Below are 23528 nucleotides of genomic sequence, written 5' to 3' on the forward strand. Positions count from 1 at the left end.
AGCTTTTCTCATAAATATCACACAGAGGGGACACACGACAATAAAATACTGTGTACCTCCCCACAGCTTTCTTTTAATTAAATGCCCAGAGGGTTGAGAGGAGCCATGCAGCTGAACAATAAACTTGTCATCAAACTGAAAACAGCTTTATTAAATAGGACAAAATAGATGAACACGCATCGGTGCTTTTAGACCTCCAACTTCCTGATTTGTATTTCTCTTTTACCCACACAACAGGTGTTCAGTCGATGCATGCAGTTCATGACTCAAATACCACTCGGTGTGCTGAGGGATTGCACAGGGCAGAGAAGGGAGGTCATGTTCAAGAACATCGTTTTAACTGGCACTACAGGTGAGAGGAAGCAAAAGAAGCACGAGGGGTCAAGAGCGAGGCAGAAGAGGCACGCTGAGGGAGGAAGAGGAGGAGGGAGAGGACATGCGTGCCTCATCAATGTAATCTACAAATTCCCTCCAGAGTCCATTAAATCCTCTCATTCAAACTCGTAATATTGCAGATTTTACCTTTCATTTTTGTGTAACTGAAATTTCAATTGAATATAATGCTACATAAATCTGGCCATCAATATTCAATATATTTTAAATATATTGATATATTTTTATATGAAAGTACTGTATCCTTTTTTTATGTTATTTTTTTGTGTACTTAGTTGGTCAGAACTATATTCAATAATGATGATATTTGTTTCAGTGATGATTAATAGCCTAACACCATGGCTCTAGCTGGATGGGAAGGTCTGTTGGTCCACCTGCAATAACACTAAAACCATCAGCAACTTTATCTTTTCAAGCCTTTGCCTTCATTGGGTAAGTTCAGTAGACACTGACGGGACATGTGGGGGAAGAGAGGAGGGGAAAGATACTAATTGGTGCCATATTTGTGTGGGTGAGCACAAATAAATTCTTCATAATAGATTTGCAGAATTTGAGGGACGCTGGCTCTGTAAGTGGTTTTTTTCCCATGGATGAAGAGCTTCTCAAGTGCCACCACTCAATGTCCCCCAGTGGTAACTTGCAGTACTGCAACCAAAAAAATATCCCCTGCAGCCAATGGGATGTTTCCACAGACCACCATTACTGAATTATATGTTTAGGAATTTTTATTTCATATATGTTTCATATTTGTCAAACGTCCCGAGGCGGAAAACCTTTTTTGGATTTTGCAGCAGGCAAGCAATTGTCATTCGAATGATGCCATTTTCAATTCATACTTCTCCTCCAATACAGCTTTCACCATCTGAATTCCCAGGTCAATAGTTTCTTCAAGCATAATCTCTGCTTAAATCCAATTTAAATTGAATTACACTTCTTTGTCTACTACATTGTATAAATATTCTTTTTTAAGAAAAAAAATCTGAATTTTAAATTGAGTATATTCTGCAATCATTAAAAGCGCCCCTTCAGTTATGCATCAATTTAGACGGAATACTTTTCAGTAAATGTGTATCTAGACTCAGATCTTGTTTCAATACAGTCGGTACAATCTGGCAAAAAGCAGTAATGTCAGCATTGTACCGTGATCAGAGCACGTGGTCTGGCTCTCTTGGGGTTATCTGACTTGTCATCAAGCTGACTATCAACTCCGGGTTTACCGGAGGAGGAGTTGTAAGAGAGCCTCAGAACCATGAATGATGTATGATGAAAAGGCAGGACCTGTCGGTAAATTCAGTAGAGCTAGAGTGACAGCAAAAAGATATTCCAGAGGATGAAATACAAACAATATGTTCACAACTAACAGACAAAGATGCATATATTTCCAAAAATTAAGGATATATATAGGTACAGGAATTATTAGAAAAGTCTAGCAATGAACAAATAGTTATGAACGTGTGATGCTCTTAAAAAAATAATACCCAACCGTTTCGGCTGACAAAACAGGGAGGAGAGGAGAGAGAGGGAGAACAGTAGGCAGTGCCTGAATCTGACCGAAATGTTGCATTGATAATCCATGGATAAACATCACACAAAGACTCCTCTTGTTTATTGTGAGCTGCAGTGATGAAATAGAAATGTAAAAGCATCAACACCATTAGAGAAGAATTAAGTTGGGATTTAAATGCAGATATTATTATCATTAAGTAGTTAATTACTGTAGCCTCGAAGCCTGGAGCAGCAAAACAATTCAGTTGATGTTTTAAAATAGCCTATCTATTGATTTCCATTGTCACTTCATTTTAAACTCTTGTGTCCCTTTCAGGATCCCGTAGGAATGATGACTCCAGTGTGTCCAGTGATGTGATTGGTCAGTAGTCGGTCAGTGGACAGCTTTTGATGTGATCCTCTGAAGTTAACCGACACCGGAGCAGGTTAGCCACGCAACGATATATGTTACCATGGTGATCCATCCCAGTTAAAAGTGAGCCAGCTTAGTGATACTAGAAAACCCGAGTTAAATCTAAAGATAGCTGAATAGCCCACTAATCTCTATTTGTGGTGCTCGCCCCAGACGACCATCACAGCGAGCACAGACAGCAGCTGCTACATAACACAACAACCTACGTTAGCTTTTCCTTCTAAATCAACTTCCAAACATGAGCACGTCTTGTGCCAACTAACTAATTAGCTGCTACGCATGTATTTGTTGCTGTTGTGGTATTTCCACCAACTTGTCCAAACGCAGTATGCACAATAGCTGCACACACACACACACACACACACACACACACACACACACACACACACACACACAAATCACAATCTAATGATAGTGCTCTGTAAATTTGAGATCATGTTTCATCTTTACCACTCCAACACCTGTTATCTCTCACTCCACCACTAGTGACCCTTGCACGGCCCTCCACCGGTAGTGGTGTTATCCCGCCAGATAAGGTCCTCTGTCAGTCATAGCATCCCCTGGGACATCGTGACATTTGGTGAGTAGAACAATGTCACAGCTGCTTACCTGACCTTTCACAAAGGCTCCTGCAACACTATGTCAGAGGAACCGAAGAGTTGCCCTCGACTGCATTTGTCGCTGATGTAATCTCAGTGTGTTCTCTTGACTTCTGGGTGTAATGATACTGTAGGTCTAAGAAATGTGCTTCTTTCATTCTCCCCCTGCAGACAGGTTTCCTATCTGCATCTGGGAACAATAGGTGGTACATGACTGGAACTCAGTGTACTGTATGTGAATGAATGTTCATGCCTGCAAAAATGAACATTTTACTTTTTTTTTCATGTCGAGTTTAAATATGCGTCTTATTGCATCTAAACAGAAGACATGACAACTGATAGTTCTCCTGGAAATAATTGCCAACCTTAAGGAAGTGGAAGGCACCATGACATGAATGTCTTTGTTAACACTGCCACCCGGTGCACAGAAGAATTGTTGCACTTATTTTCCTGCCACTTATAGCCTGAGATAAAAAATGACTTCTCAGTATCCTCCACAATGCAAATGACAAGTCTTTTTAATTCATGCTGTATATTAGAGTAGCTCCAGACTTTATCCAATGAAAGAAGCCGAGAACTGATCAGTGTTTTACCTGCATTAACCGAATCAAGTCCACTTTTAGTTTGCCTGTATATTCCTAGTCCAGCAGAGTTTACAGAGCTTGAATGCTAATGGTATTATTAAGATGCAACACATGCCAGCACTGTGCAGGGACTCCAACCTTCATACAAAGAGCAAAGTACAGACATGTATACATGTGCTGTGAACTAATAGCTTAGCCTACACAGCATCAACAGATTATTTATCTTTCAGGATGTCAGGTCATCTTTAAGCTTCGAGATCTCTTCCCTATGTGTTGCTTCTTGGTTCATCCTGCACTGAATACCAACTTGTTTTCCCTTTCATTTCCTGTCTCTGGTACTTATTTTCATTGGTGCTCATTATCGCGAAGGCAACTGATTGAAGCCGCTCCTTTTAATCATCAGTTTTCATCCAATCATCACTTTGACACTTGAGCAGGCTAAAAAATTCAAGCTCTCACAACACCGCATATCTTTGATTGTGCTATCTGTTTGGGAAAGATCAATGAAATTGGACAGCGACTCCAGCATATGGCAGGCTTTTGTTGGGAGCTGTGTACCAACAGACCTGCGGAAGTCTGCAACATCTATTAAAAAAACAAGTCACATATTCAATAAGTTTTAAAGAAGCTTTGTGGGATTGGATTTGTATTTAATTCCAGCAGCGTCGGATATCTGTAATAACAATTTTTAGCTACAATCTTGTCAACATGGTGTGTGTGTGTGTGTGTGTGTGTGTGTGTGTGTGTGTGTGTGTGTGTGTGTGTGTGTGTGTGTGTGTGTGTTTACAGTTGCTGGGTTGCTGCATGTACAAAGCCCTGTTTCCTCTACTGGAAGTTGTGTGTTTCCCAGTGCTATCAGAGTGCCTATACAGCACATGTCAGAGCACAGCATGCAAATCTTCCATGTGATCGGCTCTCAAACGATTCAACGCTGTAGTTTCAAGTTTTAACATAAACAATATGTGAGATGTTAAATGCGACTGACACAAATGCAGAAGATAGCAAACATGCACACCTATATGGCAGCATAATATACAGTTTCCTACATTTAATTAAAAAGGGATTATTGTTATTACCGCCCAGAAGATTCCTGTGCTGGGACCAGGCTGTATCTGTTATTAAAACACAACGTAACACCCTTTTTTAGAAAAGTGCAGAGCGTGGCACATTCAATGAAGAGACGGCCTGGCACAAACTGTAACTGACAGCATGCAGAATTTCTGTTGCATCAAATAGATTTTCAGTTGAGAATTCTTTGAACCGTAATATTAGTGTTTTAACATGACAGCAAGCACTGTCATGTGGCTGTCATTCACTCCCTCATTTACAGTTTGGATGAGACGGATGTAAAAATTGTTTTCAAATGTCATGCTGACCCGGTGATGGGAACAGAGATACTTATTGTATTTCTAAATTCAGAAGGTGTCTCTGATCCCAAAGCTGTTCATTTAGTTGTGGAGTTTTTTCAGGTGGAAATTTAAAAAGTAAAAAAACAAAAGGCAATGTCTCATAGGCCAGTACAAAAATGATATAGGGTCAAGGATCTATTATTTCACTTTGGGAAAGGGATTGCCTTGAGGGTTTTGTTTGAATATCTTAGTGGACACTGACATTTAAGTTTATAATTCAGATCATTTTTAAAAAAGAAATGCTTAAAGACAAAAATAAATGTAAAAAATAAAACTGCACAGCCTTATTTCTCAAAATATAGTTATGATTTGCCATGGTGCCTTTAAACTCAAACATTAATAAGTGATTTTTTTTTTTACACTCTCAATTTTGGAACAAAGAAATATTTAAAAGGCTGAATTTAAGTTATATTAGATGAAACTATATGAAATAACATTACACATACATTACTACATTATGCCAAAAGATAGTGATACGGTTGCTTTTACTTGCTAACATCGATAAAGATCCATCTGTATTCTGTCTAAAAACTGACATAGGCCTATACATCTATCTAATATAGTGTAGTTTAAATTTGAGTTAAGGAGAAAATAAAATACTATTATGTTATCTTAAATCAGATTACCCTCCTATTATCAAAAAAAGAAAAAAAACAAAACTTTATTCAACGTAACCCTTTCTTTTTTTCTTTTTTTTACTTCCCCAACACTCCTAATAATTTGTGTACAGTCCCCAATGTCACTAAAACTCTCATCTGCTCTGCTTTACTCCAATACTTGATGCTTGCAGGAAATTAGTCTCTGATAAAGTCATTTACATAAATATCAACACATGGGGTAACCAGTTTGAATGTTCCCAAGCAAGTAATCAGCAAAAATTAACATCCCAAGCCTTGGTGTGAGCAACATTGTTAAGAGATGAAAGAGTGTCAGGACCTGAGGGCACTCTGATAACACAACAATGAGCCACTTTTATACAGATGAAAGACAGGGCTATATGCAGCAAGAACTCTCAGAAGTCTGCATTAATTAGATAGCATATGGCATATTAACATAAAGCACATTATGATCTCTTATAGCCTGTGTGTTGCATATATACCTGGAAGCTTTATCTGCACTTGGCATGTGAACGAGCTTCACTCTGCAATTAGATTCATTCATTGCCCATCTGCTTCAAATCACAACATTATTTTTATACATGCAGGCTGGCCCTCTGTCTACAAGATGAGATGTGAAACGTATCAAAAGTGTGTAGCATGACAGGCTCTAATTACAGGTTTTATCACTTAATCCTGAATTTGGAAAGTTAGGCTTTACTATTTTGCTCAGAGTTTACAGGATAATTAACAACTTAAACACGTTTTTTTTGTTTTCCCTGAGCAGTTGAAAGAGACCTCTGTAAGATTTGAAAACTAAAATGTTACTTTCAGCTAATCAAAACTCTCAATTAGAGAGTGAATAACAGCCTTATAAAACATTTAGCAGTAGACCGTGAATTTAATCAACCTGTGGCAAGAAATACTCACCTGCAACTCTTGAAAAATTTGATGCAAGCAATGAAATGAAGCACAAAAAAGTCGACACCCTTTTCAGTCGTGGTAGCACTCGAGCGCTTTTACATTGACTGAATGTCAAGTACCTTAAAAACACAGTTTTCAAGGTTGGTAGGTTGGTAGGTTGATGCAAACGTCCTGACGGACCTGCCACAGTTCGCCTCTGGATTTAGGCCGTCTCACTGACTCCATGATGTTATTACTCTGTGGGGGCCATCTGTTGCAGAACTCTTAGTTCTTTATGTCTTTGGCTATAAATGTGGGGAGTTTGTTATTTGTGATGGAAACAAATCTATAAAAAAGTAAAGTGCACTGCCTCAATTTTGCACTGTACCATACGATATATTTCACCTTATTTATTCATGCAAAAGTTCACAGTTAGTCTCTAGTAAGTGGCTGCTAAGGTGTGTTAAAGAAAATCAGTTCATGATTTTCATGATGATTTTATTTTAGGAGGTTCATATTCCATATCTTTAATATTGATTTATCTTATAACAAATTGCATAAGATAAACACAGATATGCACCATGGTGTCTTATTTAAACCATTGTCTCCTATAAACAGTGCAGTATTCAAGTCTATATAGGAGCAGTTCATCTCAAGCTGTTGCAGCGTTTTTGTAGAATATGTATTAGCATCTGTTTGCTTAAAACCTAAAATGAAAACATTTATAATGCTTAAAAACAACGTCGCGTAAGACAGAAATGCCTGTATCTGATATTAGTCAGTGATTCATGCATGAAGATGAGATGTCTCAGTGAGCCCCTCTCGCCAAAACTCTCTGCATGCTCGTCACGCCTATGATTCCCATTAGACCATGTTTTCTCCTTCTCTGCATTTGCATCGGCGCGGCCCTGCTGAGGCTCACCTTTAGGTTAGGGCCATTTGACACAGACGGTTATCAGATAGTATTATCAGGGAGCTGCCATGTCCGGACCAGAAGTGGGCACACACAGGGGCTGATAAGAGGCAACCATGGCAGCTGGTGGGTCATGTTTTTTCCTCAGCCCCACCGGGCCATGCGAGTTCAGTCACTGTAAGCCAGCCGGAGGATTCAGGCTGTGTAAATGGGATAAAAAGAGACATTGTGGGCTTATGTGTTTGTTTTGGTCTTGGATCTTGTGTAATGAATGGAATCTGGGGCCAGCTAAGCAAGATGGAGGGAGTTTTAGACAGCTAGCTGTTCTGATAGCTGGTGCCATCTTGGAGGAGTCATTGGAGCGCGACCGCATGCACCACATGACAAATACAAATATCAGTTTTAAACAGACACAGTTGTTGCTTGTTATCCAGGTAAATGACCTGAATTTTTGATGTCTCTTTGATGCGGAAAGGCACTCAATGTTCCAACCAAAGGACGAAGGTGCTAAAATGGTCTGAACAGCGAGGAGAACGATGGAGGTATAGTGGTACTGTACGTCCCAGTAGTGAAAGGGCCCTCACAAAGCTTGACATTAAAACAATGTTTTTATTTGTAAAATATCATTATTAGAAAAAAATATCCCTGAAAAGTATAACATATATTCAAAAGTAGTTTGATGGAGTACTAATTTTTGCTCATTTCATATTGTAAAAGAATATGACGCCGTCATGGCCCCGAGGCTAATGGTTTACTTCATGACTCCAGTGCACTAGACAAAAATCAAACTGAATACAATTTGAAATTTTAGGGCCAGGAGAGTAATTCACTATAATGTCGTCTGAAGTGATGGACACAGGAATATGTTGTGGATGCACATGGTTGACTGTAATAATAATATTAATAATAATACAAATACACTTTGCAAAAAATTACAAATATGCGAGAATAGAATAAGAAACAGAATAAGAAAGTAGAAAGTGTCTGTAAGGACGTCCAGGGTATTTTAGCCAGAACAGATTTTTCCTCAGCGGTGTAAATAGAGCAAATGGAAGACGACTTTAAATTTAACCGTTTAGATACAGAGGGTTAAATAATCAATTACGATGAGGTCTAATGGAGATTGAAGTAAAAACAAACAATGATGATTCTGAGTTCCAGAACTCAGAGGCACTGACTGAAAAAGCCTGGTCTGTTGGGTTTAGATTTCGTAGACACGGAGCTAAGACTGTCCTGTAGAGAGGATGTGGACTTTGAATTATTGCTGACTCATTTCCATTTCGCTGGAAGAAGTTTTGGAACATTCTGCACTTCATTTCTGAAAGACGAGACATTTCTTATGTCACTGTTTTTTAATTGGACATAGATTCAGTTGTCATCCGCATGACACAGATAATGACCATTGTTTTTGCAGATACTATGTCCTTGTGGAAGCTATGAAGTTGCCTCCAAAAAGGCTCTTGCTCCATAGACTCCCATTCAACTTCTCTAATGAAATACAAAGTCAATCGTTTTTTTTCCCCAGCAGCAGACCAACTCACTTTTTAAGGCAACCCAACAAAATTCCATGATCAATGGTGTCAAAAGCAGGATTAAAATAACCAGCATCATCTGTTCATACTAAATCAAGGCTGTTGATAACCTGATTGCAAGTTATCAATTTGTTATTTGTATTCATAAAAGATACACATTATGAGGGGGTTTTTTGTGTACATTTTTTGCAAGCTTTGCACACTGGCAGATAGTTTTGTCAAAACTTGCTCATAGAGGTAATTTTAGAAAGCTATGAGAAACGACTAGATTGTTATTTAGTTGGAGGGCTTGTCACCATGATGCATCTAGTAAACCAACAGTAAAATCACACATTATTGACCATTCATGGATTACCTTCCAGTATCGTATCCAGAAGGCACCTGATCACCCAGCAGCTTGATTATTGTACATAACTTATTTACATGACCGTTTAGTCCTACAGGGATTAGAATTCATTCTCAGTTATGTGGCATTATTAATGTGTTTTCCTCTGTGTCTACTGTCTGTCCTCTACTTGTTTTGCCAGCATGGGCCAGCAGTCCTAATGTGAACTGACATGAGCTGGTCTGATCCAGACAACAAATACCATCGTTGGAAGCGTGACATCTGCTGAAGAGCTGGAGAGCCAGGCAAATGTTGATTTCCCCTCCTGACGGGCTGTGCAAACATGCAATAACAATGTGGAGTAGGTAATTATGAGAGGAACTCATTCAGTAAATATCACTTTAGCTCCATCTCATTAACAGAGAAATAAACCAAAAATAATGAACAACATTAATAGATCATTTACCTCTTCATTAACCTCAGATGCTTAACTTGGCACATTCTACACTTTTTTGGGGGTTTGGAAACGCCGTGGATGTGACAGTAATTGCATTGTTAACTTTCTACATATCAGCCCCAGCGACAAAGGTACCGTCTGTACCGTTTCTCAGCAGAGAGAAGGTGCCCACGCATTTATTTTCAGATCTATAAAACACCGGGTGCACTTGTTTGACATCCACTCTGTCAACATTCGCAAAAAAAGAAAATCTGTTCAACTTTCAGGTGCTTATTTTAGCCGTTCAGTCTGGTTAAATAATCAGAAGAGGTCTGCAACAGCACAGTACATATTTAACACATATGTCAATGGGACATTTGTTTTCTTCAATTTTTTTCTTTACACTTTGCTACTCATGAACAAGATGCAAATTAAGTATTAACATTCGTTAATGATAGCTGGTATAACTTGTTCTCCGACTAGTCCACTGTAATACATTCAAGAAATATAATGTTAGTGACTGTATATTGTGCGGAAGATGAACATGAAACATTTAACTTATTGGACTTACTTCAACCTTATTGTAAATCAAAAATATATACATAAATTGTAGATGTAATACGAAAAATGTTTAGCAGTGTTGGTCAAGCAACACTAACAATTATTAAACGTATTATATATGACGTCTCTTTAACTTGTGTTTAAATAGTATAATACTTATAATAGTTGATTTACAGCATCACAGTTGTTATGTATAAAAATATTTCATTGGAATGTGAACTATATATTTATTAAAATCATGAATTATATACATTAGATTAATTTAACATATGTATTCATTTTTTGGAAAACAGATAAACCATTCTATAATAGTATTACATAATATTTATATGCATGTGTGTTTATTATATATTGATATTTGTTGAATCGTAATTGTTCTTACCTTGAGACAGACTTGAGCAAACTGATAAAACAATGACATGCAGCAAAAGGTCAAAATGATCCTTCAAGCTTAATTTTTACCACATTTACATCTAAGACGTGTAAAGCATTGCAAACCTGCCTTATTGATGTGTATAATAATTAATTGATGACAAAATGAAAGGACGTGCTCACCTGTGTTATAGTGTATCGTTGCACATCATTAAATATGATCCCAGCAATATTATGTATTATCAATCATGAATTAACTTTGCACACACAGTTATGGATGCTTCACACTTACTATGTTACATACAAATACATTCATACAGACTAAAAAAAATGTCGTTCTAGTTTCAGCTGACATCACACTCACAGTTATATCACGGAATCTTATTTTTTTTTTAAATTATAAATGAACAATAAAAGGATCGTGTTGTCTTTTATGTAACACTTTAATACCCAAGTGAGATACCAGTGACATCATGCTCAGGTCAAAAATGTCCTCTGATTGCTGTGTTTAAGATGGAAGCTGAGGGCATAAATTACAATGTGTTGCCCATGATGGGTCAAAAGCAATAGTTCTCCAGCTACTTGGCTTTCACAGCAGGAGTGATTCTCTCCTCTCTTTTCAGAATAACAATCACATTTTGTACTTTGAAAATTAAATCACAAATCCATTCTTTGGGCCAATCAGTGACAATTGAAACACCTAACACTAACAAGGACCTCTTCCAGTGGTATGTGTGTAAAATTAAGAGTGTATACTACAATGCATGCACCCTGGTGACTGGTCTTGCTGGGTATTGTACAATAGTTTCTTTTGATTTCTCAAAGCACAAAAACCCATTTGTAAGAAACGTGTTACATTTTTATTTTGACCTGTAATTTCAGGATCTTGCATCAGTAAATGCACCGTGCCCCCGAAGTCCTTGACTCTGCAGACACTCGTGACATTGGTCCTCTGTCTTCTTTATTCATAAGCACAAAAGAAACACACTGTAATTCATTTCAGTACACTCGTGGTTTTTGCTGCTATTATATTTGATGTGGTTGGAACAGTAGCTTATGGTGGATAAAGTTGTTAGATTCCCATCACTAGTGTTCAGTATAAATAAAGCCCAATTTGTTTTGCAAGACTTGCGATTCAAGAAACGATAAACATAAGAAAGACCAGTGAACATACGATACACACAAAATCAAAAGTTTATACATTAGAGTGGGCTTTTAATAAATCCCCAATATTTTGTGGAGAATTGAAATGTTTTTCATGATTTTTCATAATTTATACATATTACAGGTATATTCAAAATATAAGCATAATCTTGCATAAAAGATCAATGTATCATGAATCTAGAAGCTCTATCTCTGACAGTGAATATTGAAAGATAGACTAAGATAATATAGCCAACACCATTAAGAGCAAATTGACTATTATTATGTCAATATCCCCTTATCAAAACAAAGATTGTTTAGTTCAGTGTCATTCCTTTTGGGATAATCCACTTGATTGTATGCATGCCCCTCAGGAGAGGACTCGGCTCTGGCAGATTTATCCTATTCCTCTGTGTCATCGTTATATTTTCAGGACAGTTCTGCTTCAGAGCCAGTCTATCTCTTTCAGGGTATTTGTCTGACACATTAGAGCATTTGCTGTTAACTCATAATCTAGAGAAAACAAACAGAGAGATTATGCTGCACTTCATTTGCATTCCATCTGTGTCCTTGAATCCTAACCAGCTTTCATCTGACTGCAGAGGGCTGATGGGAGATGGATTGTGGCGCTAGATACTCCTCTGGTGGAGAACACGTTTCATTGCAGGTATGACTTCAAATAAATAAAATACAAAATAAAAAATGTTATGCGTGCTCGGGTGGGTCAAAACCCCAGCTGGATATAGCTGTTCTGGTGTTTGTAATATGTTTATGACAAAATTGTTTCATTACTTTAGATTCCAAGTGTTCCTAAATTCTATTGCTAGTATTTCCCATTAAAAAAAATTATTTACTTCTTAAATTTTTAAGAAAATAAAGTGTTTTGTGAGTGTTTTGTAACATTTCGCAAGAGGGTAAAAAATGTCCCTTATGCTCACGTTGGAATCCAGAAGTCAACTCACTGTATCCAGGGCAACATAATGCCTCTTGTTGTTTTTAAGTTTACGTTTACATTTTTGACATTTGACCACAAATCTATTTTATATGTCCATGGGAGCATTTGAGCCTCAGGGCGTTTGTGTGATATTTTGTTCACGAAAAAGGGTCAGATGGACCACCTGGAAACATAATGCCTCTGCCTACAGCCGTTGCTGGTATGGAGGCATAAACACATCTCCTATTTTTCCCCTTTTGTAAAGGCAATGCACTTTCATTGTGGGGTATTTATTTGTCAGCATTAAAAAAAAGAATGTCCGAGACATAATTGCAGTCAAAATATGAAGAAAAAAAGGCAGAAAAGGTTCAAATATGATGAAAACAATTATTGACCCTTGTGGTACATGGATGTAAATTTATCACATATTCTCTGTCATTAATCCTGACATCAAAGTGGGGTTTTTTTGTTGCCAAATGTATTCTGTTGATTTAATATTTTATGGTTGGTTTAATTGTTTGAGGGAAAACAGATTTTCTATTCAATAAAGGTGCTCTAAATCTTGATTTTATCAGAAGCACAAACACATGCAGAGTCACAGGTGCTGGACATGTAATAATTATATGTCCAGAGTCTTTATCAGCATGAGCCAATAGGCTCAGAAATAAATCCATTTTCAATGACGTTGTAGGAACTTCTTGGCAGTGATAAACGGATGTAAAAGGACTCCGAATGGGAATGATATTGCTGAAGTAGCACGTTCAACAACAGCAACATTGTCAACTTAATGCATTCTTGTATACTTCCATTCAAGAGAAGCCTGGAACTGTAACCTCCGCTCCCCATTACATTTTGGTGGCAAACCATTTCCAGCTTTAAAAAAAACACTTCCCGCTTCGACCACACTTCTGGGAGAGATGAGGATTTTTGTCCGTGCACTAAGGGTCTGCACCAGTAATTACCACTGCTCGATGAACGTTTACATCACAATGATTGCCTCACCCTGTACAATTAGATGACCTGTGTATTCACCTTTTCCTTGTTAAGTAATTTAATTGGTTGTTAAATGCCACTACGTTCTGTCTCATAATGGATTTGTTCTGCTCGAAGGCCTCGGCCTTTGGAAGTGTTTGCTAAAAACAGTTGCAAGTGATGCAGTTGGGAATTTTACATAAATTAAATGAGATTTGATGTGTCCAACAAAGTGTTTACTGCAACAAGATATTTCTACAGCTTCTTCCTTTCTGTTGCCAGTGAGTATTGGCTTTTCATGGAGGGCCCTTGAGGAAAGCAGTTTTTGGAAAATACCATTTTCTTCTCGTAAGTTAAATGCTCGCGTAAAAATGTTTTAAACCTTCCCTTGTAATTATAACTTTTTTCTACGCTTCTTTAATGGTGTCAAAATGAAGTGCCGGCTTCTTACTTTTCTAACTATTTGTTTGACACAATTACTTAGGGAGGCTGTGGCTCAAATGGTAGAGTGGGTTGCACACTAATCAGAAGGTTGGTGGTTCAATCCCCAGCTCTTCCTGTCCACGTGCTTGAGCAAGACACTGAACCCTAAGTTGTTCCCGATGGTGTACCATCAGTGTGTGAATGTGCTCCTGATGGCAGCACCCTGCATGGTGATCAGTCTCGTGAATGAAAAAAAAAACATGTAAAACCACTTTGAGCACACAAGGTGATAAAGCGCTATACAAGTACAGACCATTTACTTTAGATTTATATTCTGAAATCATCGATTTGCATCTTTTTTTTTTATAATTTTAACTTACTAACCATCAATTACAAAAAAGAAAAGGTTAAGACTGATATCAATCATTACTGTAGCCTACTTGAAAATGAATCACGTCAGTATTTGAGCTCAGATTCATCACAAAAACTCATGTAGCACCACAGTTTCTGTCCACTCAAGTATGGTAATAATTGATAACCACTTAAGCCTCTTTTCATGATTATGAGCTACATTTATTTTATTCTGCAAATGTAATGTACTTCCATACTCTTCATCTGCTTGATATACTGTATACAGTGTATTTCAATGTTGCAGATCTTCCTAAGCGAATGACAACGCTAGGAATGCTGATGGCCTCGGAGTGCTAATTAGTAACATTGAGATGTTAGACACTGGCCAGGGAATGCTTTTTGCTCGCCAAGGGAGTTAATTATTCAAAGGGTTGCCAAGATAAGCATGTGAATTATTTCACTCACCAATTGAATAGCCTATGAAGTGAGTGGGGGACTTGTTTTTGTACAGTAATCAGGAAGAGATCCTGCAGGCCTCTAAATTTCCACCTCCAGTCAATCAGGAGCTAAATCAGTCACTGGCTTCCACATAGACATGTGATCCTACAGCCTCTCAGAAGTGGCTGTGTCGCATTCCAGCGAGAAAGCCACCGTAGTTGATTGCTGCCTTTCATAGAGAATGTTTGTTGTTCGAGCAGATACACAACAGCGTGTCAGCAGCGTCCCAAAACCAAAGCCACTTTGTAAAAAAAAAATGTTGCCTGATGTATTTGGGATGGAAGGCGTGTCATACCACGTCAAGCTGCACAGAGCAGAGAGGTCGGGATGGAAATCAGACGGAGGGATGGCACAGAAAACAGAGAAGTCTCTAAATAAAGCACCATGTGCAAACTCCCCACTGTATATCACATCACTACATTAATATCTAGCCCCTGGTCTTTCAAGTAGAACAAGAAAAGGATGCTCCTCCTGCTACAGTACACTGTAAAATGGTTATAAAATAATCATGAGGATAGATGTTTTTTTTTAACAACAAAAACACTGCAAACTGTATTAACTTTTTCTGTAGGCTACAGTACAAAGTAGGAAACAGCAACAATAAATACGAAATGGACAAAAAAGATACATCTACCCACGCTAAGCACAAAATAAATGGCCAAAACAGGCAGAAAAAATGCTTCACTTCTGAAATGCTCCCAGTGGGTTATGAAGCAAAGACTGTATAAAAGTGGATGTAGCTTCCGGGTCTAAAGAGTGAGGCCGATGCAGAAGTGCCCTTAAACTCCAATACTACAGACGGCCGCTGGAGGTTGGCTCCCAAAAGGCTCTGACTCCATAGACTCCCATTCAACTTCTCTCATAAAAGTCAATTCATCTTTTCCACAAGTCATAACGGTGTCATTCACTAAAGTCACTCCTTCTTATTAGTTTTCTGGTCAGTCCATCTGAAAATAATTAATTAGATATTAGGCCTGAAAAAAGCAGTATGTTTGGGGGAATGTCTGATTGATTGACAGGCCTGTGGTGCAGTCAAATTTGTGCTATAAGCGAACAGGCATAGTGTCCTTGGGTTCCCAATCAGATCGAGTCAGATCCACTGCTCGTTCCTCCCCCAGCTTGTCCAAATACAGATGCTTGTGGCTCCAAAGTAACTAGATGGCGACGGCCTGAATGCCGAACTCGAGGCTTCCGAACGGCATTTCCTAAATGGGTGACATCACGGTTGGTCACTGTTTGGTCTGAAGCCATGCTGAGGCAATGTGACAGACCTGCGCCCTGTGGAATCCCCGTGTTATTCTCTGACAACCCCGTCTGTGTGAATTATGAGAAAACATAGAGTAAAGTTAAAAAATTAGAGTGCTTTTGAACTTGCCTGATCATCAGGTTTTTAACGTTAATTGCTAATTGCGCTGACTTAATTTTCCAAAAAGTAAACAAATATAGGCTAAAAACGCAAGGCTATACTCAAGTGGCAGCCCAAAGTGTAAATCCCTTGAGGGGAACAGTAAAAGTTATTTTTCAAGCCATTCTTCGCTAATGAGGCACACAAGAAAATGTATTCCTAAATGAGGTATTTTTACAGTCATTATTGGTATTAGATGCAAGGTTGGGATACAAATTGATTGTCTGCCTTTTTTTTTTTTATTAATAAACACATAAAAAAGATGGATCACACAAAAGTAACAATTGGTTAAAAAATGCTTTGAAAATATTGGCTTCGATTGGTTGAAAAGATAAAAAAAAAATATCTCACTGTAGTAATTAAAATATAGTTAACAACAACAATTTGATATTTTGTGATTTTACACTTAACACATTTCAAATCATGGAATGATTCATGCCACTGATTTACTTTCAGTTCATTCAATAATACGGCTAATTCATCCCTAATTTGTCGATACAAATATGTTAAAAAAGAGATAAGAGATATTTGACCACCTTTTTAAACAGATACATGTTGAGAAAGACACTTTTGCCTGCTTATCCACTGACACACTGAATTTGATGGTGTAACTCTAAACTGAAATAAATGAACTGAAAGAAAACTTGTGCGAGCTTGTGTAATGCATGGTTAATCGCCAAAGGAACAGTGATGAGTCAGCTGGACAATCGACAGTATCCTTCCAAAAATAGGAGATGAGTTATGGATATTGTAAACATGAAACTCAAGAGCATGTTAATGCTCAGACATAGTCCAAACATGAATGCAACGATGCACACACATTTCTATTAAAAATCAAACGTGAAACACTCTTAAATAGAAGCATTACGGAGGTGTGTTGCTGCAGCAGCGTGGATAGAATTACCTCCTCGCTTCCCAGTTGAATAATCGCTGTCACTTTAAATCCTCGGTAAGGCGTGCTAATCCATAATCCTGCTGGCCCAAGATGGCCTCTTTAGTCCCTGTGCAAGGCCTGTCCAACAATGCACAGGTCCTGGTGTGACGCAGAGCGTGCTGGAGCTGCGAGGTCCGATTGCCCACCCCATAATTCATCGTCCCTGCGTGCTTCATCATCCAGCCTAGAAGAATGATGACAATGTCATTAGCAATCAGGGCAGTGGGCCATGTGGGTTTGAGTCAGTAACAAACAGGAATGGGGCATTACAAAGTGACAACGTTCACTCAATCAGCCTGGAACAAATCATGTAAAGCCCAATTCTGTAGGAGCAAAAAACCTTTAGGTAATCTCAGACAGAAGTTGTTTATTATACTCAAGATTTAGATAATGTGTCCGATCATTTCAAGCTGACATCTCTCTTTTCTATATTAAAATATTCCATTTATCGTTGCGTAAAATTTTAAAATCTTGCGATCCAGCTTGCACTTGCACAAAAGTCAGACACTTGTATTTGAAACACATACATTTATCTTGAGAAGCAGCCTGGCCTCAACGGACATAGCCATGTCATTTATTTATTGTGTTGTGAAGAAATTTGTGGATCTTCTGTGACAGTATTTGTGTCAGCCATTTTTGAGAGAGGCCAGCAATATCACTGTGATCTGATGATATTTTATTTTATGAGTCCCATACTTTAAGGAAGTTTTTGTTATATTTTCCTTTAAATGACCTGTAACTATTCATTTTGTGAAAGTGTTGTGTAATTTGACAGTACATTAGAAATATGTTTACTCTGTATAGTTTGTAGCTACTCACAATTTTTTTTAGATAAAAAAGATAGTTCAAAAGTGGCAATGAAAAAAAATTCAATTTGCTTTTCAAGTAGACCTCTGTCACTCAGGTGTTATTAGTTTTATTTAAGATTATTTAAATTAAATTTCTGCAGACATAGCCAGGTAGGTGTAAAATCAAATTAAAGGGTGGATCTGTCCAATATGTTTTTGAAATGAAATAAAAAGCAAAGGGCAGCACCCAGGAAAGAAGAAGAAACCAAATCAAGTTCAAACGTAGAGGAGCTGATGCTTCGGGGCCATGATTTTTGGATGTTATCTGCTGTTTATAAAATCCCCAACACTCTCTTGTGATTTCTATGTTGCAATTACAATTTCCCTAGTTCTGTATGTAAAACCAGAATATGACTAAGTATTTATCAATTTATCCAATTTATATCCTAGAAATTCTCCCCAGAATTAAGGATAAAATTAAGGTACCCATCAAAATAAGCACTGCCAAGAAGATTCATATGTGACAGAAAATGTGGTAAAACTTACCCCAGTGAATATATTGCTGGCTCACTCCCACAAGTCTCAGCCACTGAGATGCCTTGTGATCGTGGTGGCAGATTTAGACTTGGCCTTCGGTCGGACTGGCTACGTCGGACGAACGGTCGCGGTCCTTGGGCAGATACAGGAAACCTTCCACGACTCCCAAAAGCACGCGAGAGAAAGGAGACTCTGGAAGAGGTCCATGCTTGAGGAGGTTGAGGAACAGAACAAGGCTGGGCCTCAAACATGGATGGAGACACGGGGCAGAAGACTGAACGTGCATTACTGACCATCCGTGCACTAGATGAGTCTTCGCTACTGTTCTGCTTTGACCATCTTTGTAATTTTGGCGAGGCTGGTGGAGACGGTGCTTTGAAAGGGTACGAGGAGGGTGAGCTTGAGTTCAAATTGTTCTGCTTTGCAGCTGGCGGAGTCGGGAGTCTCCTCTGAGCAGCTGGTGATGAAGGAAGCATCCTGTAAACAGGGGGGCTATCTGAAGAGGGAGGACTAGGTTGCCTTTTGAAATTGTGGGGACTGGGAAGCTTACGCTGTAAACTGCTTGGTGTAGAAGGTGTAGAAGGTAACATTCGTCCCCTAGACCCAGGTGGAGTGGCAGGTGGTTGGCTGGTGAGTGCTGAAGAAATAGGCACTGTAGGCACTGTAGTGTTAGGTCCAGGCACTGGAAGGTTGCCACCATCTGGTGTGTCTGTTGATGCTGCTTGACTAGCAGATGTTTTTGCAAAATTTGTTGATGATCTCTCTGACTGAGGGTCCGAAGAGTTTCTTAGATGTAGGATCTTTCTGCCTTGCTGGCATGAGGAATCCTTTTCTATTGCTGGATTTGTCCCTGGATGGAGGACCTTTGAAAGAGAAGATGTGTCTTGTTGATCTGCCCTCGTGGAGGAAATAAGCTTTGAAGCTTGTGGCAAGCCTCCTCTGCTTGGCAGCACCGTCACAGACTGAACTGAGGCCCTCATACGTTGCGATACTACAGCCCGTTTTAACACAGGTGACCGTCCAACTTTGGTAGCCCCATCTACTGCTGCACCAGTTGAAAGAATCTGAGCACTTTCAAAGGAATTGTCCATTAGTACTTCCATTGGAGGCGGAGGAAGACTATCCAGATCTAAATAATCAGTTTTCTCGGATGAAGTGAAATCAGGCCGACAGCTCGTTAATCCAGCACTAAGCACAGCCTCTACATTTCCTAAACCAGGTAACACTGGAACGCCGCACTTCCGTACACCCCTGAGAGGCCCCAGAACGTTTGGACCATCTTGCTCCTCTATTCCTTGACTGAAGGTATCAATCAATCTTTTGACAGAATTCCTGCCTCTGCAAAAGCCAGAAGGTCCTGGTGATGAAGGAGGGCTCGGTGGTGGGGTGGCTTTTATAGGACCTATGTATGGTTTGTCTTTCTGATTATCTTCTTCTGCTTCACTAGTTACATCCTGTTTGTTATTGTTGCACTTTGTAAGGCCTGTTTTGTCCTTCAGTGGTTGGTTATTGCTGTTCTTCACTGATGAGGGATGTTTGCGATTTATTGCTGGAGATTGTGCTGGTGAGGTTCCTTGACTTTGTTTAAATGTAACAGTCCTTATGTTTCCTCCTCCTCTGGCCATCCTCTGCATCCTCTGGTTTAAATCCTTCTGGGTCCTTTCTAGTTCAATCAGTGTAGGATCCTCACCTTTGCTCCGCAGGGATTCTGCTGACCGGGATCTTAGCTCTCTAGCCACCGGGGTCTTTTTTACAGCTGCCCTTTGAACAGGTGCTGCTGTTTGAGGCCTCTTTGGAGATTGTACCACTTCGTCTGTCCACTCTCGTCTGTTGGTTTTTGGACTGCCTGCTCCCTTTGTTTTGGCACTGGTGTTCTGCGATGGAACAAACTGTATCCTACCACTTATAGCATTTTTCATTTTGAGAGTCATTTCAACATTTCGAGGATTTTCTATGAGCTTTGGGGGCAGGCGGCGTGGTTGTTGTTTTTCACGGTCTAGGGGTGAAGAATTTGATCGTTTTCTAAATTCTACTTGCATATCACCCAGACATCTATCCACCCCTCCATCATCATTGTCATCATCCTCCCCATCATCTAAGGAGACTGATCCTAGCAATGAGTCTCTTTGGTCATTAGCCATGATGGTACATGTAGAACCAAGTGAATTGAGCGAGCTGAGCGAAACACTTGGACTTATTTGACTCAGAAGCTTTTGCCTTGACACACCTTGCCTAATGTTCATGGAGGTGTATCCCATAGGACTGACAGGAGTAGTTCTATTTGTCCTTGTTGACTCACAACTCTCTCGTCTAAGGCGTCTTTCAGACCCAGCAAGGGATTCGCTCTCAGCTCCAATTCCACTGTCCTCACTAAACAGAGCAGAATCCTCTGGCCCAGGCTTACGCAGAGAGGCCAGCTCAATACGAGATAAGAGTTGCATTAACCTGGTCTCTATTGCACGTTTGACCTTCAGTTTCTCCTCTAAAAGCTCTGACACTGAGGCAAAGTACTCCACTGCCTCCTCTAAAGCAGAGTCCCCAATTCTACCGATAGCCTGGCTCACATTTCGCATTCTCTGTGTGGTGTACTGAAGCAGCTGCTGCAACAAATCCGGTGGGGGCTCAATATTAGCAGAGCCAGACTTCAGAGGTGCAGAAGATGAGAGGTTTTTCATTTGACTTGGCCAAGCAAGATGCTCCCCATTTTCCTTTAAAACTTTTTCTCCTTCATCTGCCATCTCTTCCATCCCCTGAATTATTTCCTCATATCGTAGAGCCATGAAGGCAACCATAGGCTGCACAGAAACTTGAGTTTGGGTTGCTTGTTCAAAAAGTCCAAGTAGAACATCATATTTGTTTATGCTAGGATTCAAAAAGGCATAAGCGGCTTGGTGAGCTTTTACCAGGGGTTCCGGGAAGTCCACTTTCTGCTCGGCGGATAGTTTGTCTCTGTCCTTGTCTTTCTTTTTCAGCGCTTTTGCACCTTTGGTATTTTTCTTTGTTTTTCTGCCTGGCTTCTTCTCTGCAATATCCTGCTTGTCAGTGTTTTTCTCTTTCTTCTGTGATACCGTGCTGTTGTCCATCCCTTGACTCCCCAATTTACCCATGTTCACTGCTTCCATATTCACTTGCTCAGTGACAGATCTCTTTTTTTGAGGTATCATGTGTGGCTCTTTCTGAAGTACCGGACTATGTCCAGCTCCCTTCTTCTCTTTTGTATCCCCATTTGCTGATCCAGTGGGATTTTGATTCTCTCCTTCTTGAAACTTGGAATCTCTGGGGCTTTCTTGAGGGACTGGAGGCAGCATTCTCCCCTTCGTCATGGCAGCCAGGGTGCCAAATTGGCTACCTTTGGATGGTGAGCAGCCCATTTCTGATCTTTTCAAATACAGGCTGATTTTAAGGACTTCTTGTAGACACCAACACAGCAGTGCAGAAAGTGAAGTAAATTATGGGAGCAATAGTCCAAGTCCTTAGCCACCTGCTGTATCTGTCATTTTCAGATGGCTTAAGTTGTTGAGTCTGATACGATCCCGCTCCACAAGGATGCTGCCAAAACAAAAAGTGAATAAATCCATTTTATAGATTGCTTCCTCCCGTCACAGAAAGGGAAAGTAAATCCACAGATCAGTAGTCATGTGTATTAAAATATTCTTGTAGCGTGCTCCAAAACGCATCCTTCTGTACCTTACAAAGGACAAGCAGCTGAGAGGATTAGTGGGGCTTTCAGTGAACTCCTCAGCCTGCACATATGTCACGTTAAAGCATGTAAAACTCACCTACTAGTAAGACTATAAGCTCATTTGGGTAATGAGGGCTGGCCTCAGGTGGCTTTTTATAGCCTGCAAAACAATATCTTCCCATTTAGCCTTTGGACAGAAAAGCAAAAAGAAGCAAAAATCTGTTCATTAAAATAAAAGTGAAAGTGTTTTATTTTCAGCTGCATTACAAAACATCACCTTTGCTTTCATTCTATCAACAGTTTTTGGATACATCACATGTATAGATATCTTACTCCTGTAAGGTTTTCATTGTTTGTTTTTACGTGAAGTCTAAATGGCAAAGTCAATAAGTTATTCTGATGGTTGACTGACTTGCTTTTAACTTCTATATCCAGCATCAGTTCACTGGAACACAAAGGTGCCTTAAATAAATTTGAACTATCTTTGCCTCTCTGTAGTAGACACTGAAATTCAAAGTAGAAAAGATTATAGTAATCTAGTAATCTAGTTTTACGCCTATCTATTTAAGTCTGTCATGAAAATAACATGTAATGGCAGCAAATAACCAAGAAAAAATATCATAAAATCAATATATATTTTAATATAGGCAAATAACCACTTTTGAAAAGGCTAAAAACTGTCTTTCAACATATAGGCTATAGAAAACATGTTAAAGTGCCCAGAGGGGTAGATATTAATAATATTCAGTTGAGGCGAGAGTCTGGATGCATTGTTATAAGGTCTTTAATCTGACCCCCGTTTGAATTTTTTTGCTTTTTTCTGTTGCCCTATTTATGTACTTATTTTCAATGATTACATTTTTCAGAATTTGTATTTATCATTGTATTATTATTTAACTCAATTTAATTTGTTTGTCCTTATTTAGTTTTTATTTCTTGTTTTATTTGTTTGTTATTTGTTTTGTCTTCCTTTGTTTTTGGGCCCGGTTAATGTTGACACTTCATAAGGGTTCAAATGTGTGGTTGAACAGTAGCCGACCTGACACACATTTGTCAGCCATCGTCTTCATCCAGCCATATCTGACCTGATCACCTGTATTTGATTGCCATTATTTAAAGGGCTCAATGGACAGCGTACAAAATGCGAGGTTGCAAAATTCAATTGTGCCGGAAATGGTGCCACAAGAGCATCTTATTTATCAAAACAATTCAGATCAGTTATTAATTAAACTGTGGGATTACAGCAGAGTGCAGATCTTTCTCTTGCTAGAAAGATTCTTCCCTTTTGATGTGGCAGCTGCTAAAATGTTTTCCTGGATG

The 23528-nt window shown here is 39.1% G+C and overlaps 1 protein-coding gene across 1 annotated transcript; it reads right to left on the reverse strand.

Moving 5' to 3' along the window:
• Positions 1 to 17261: 17261 nt before the first annotated feature.
• Positions 17262 to 21897, reverse strand: pcare1 (photoreceptor cilium actin regulator 1). Its single transcript, XM_069160444.1, has 2 exons — positions 18536 to 21897; positions 17262 to 17385 (listed from the first exon to the last, which is right to left on the reverse strand). Exons 1-2 carry the CDS (start codon positions 21895 to 21897, stop codon positions 17262 to 17264), a joined length of 3486 nt encoding a protein of 1161 aa, XP_069016545.1.
• Between the last annotated feature and the right edge of the window lie 1631 nt (positions 21898 to 23528).

This window comes from Embiotoca jacksoni, unplaced genomic scaffold, assembly GCF_022577435.1.
Source record: "Embiotoca jacksoni isolate LCO1_2020_lvr unplaced genomic scaffold, fEmbJac1.0.p SCAF_27, whole genome shotgun sequence".
Classification (NCBI taxonomy): domain Eukaryota; kingdom Metazoa; phylum Chordata; class Actinopteri; family Embiotocidae; genus Embiotoca; species Embiotoca jacksoni.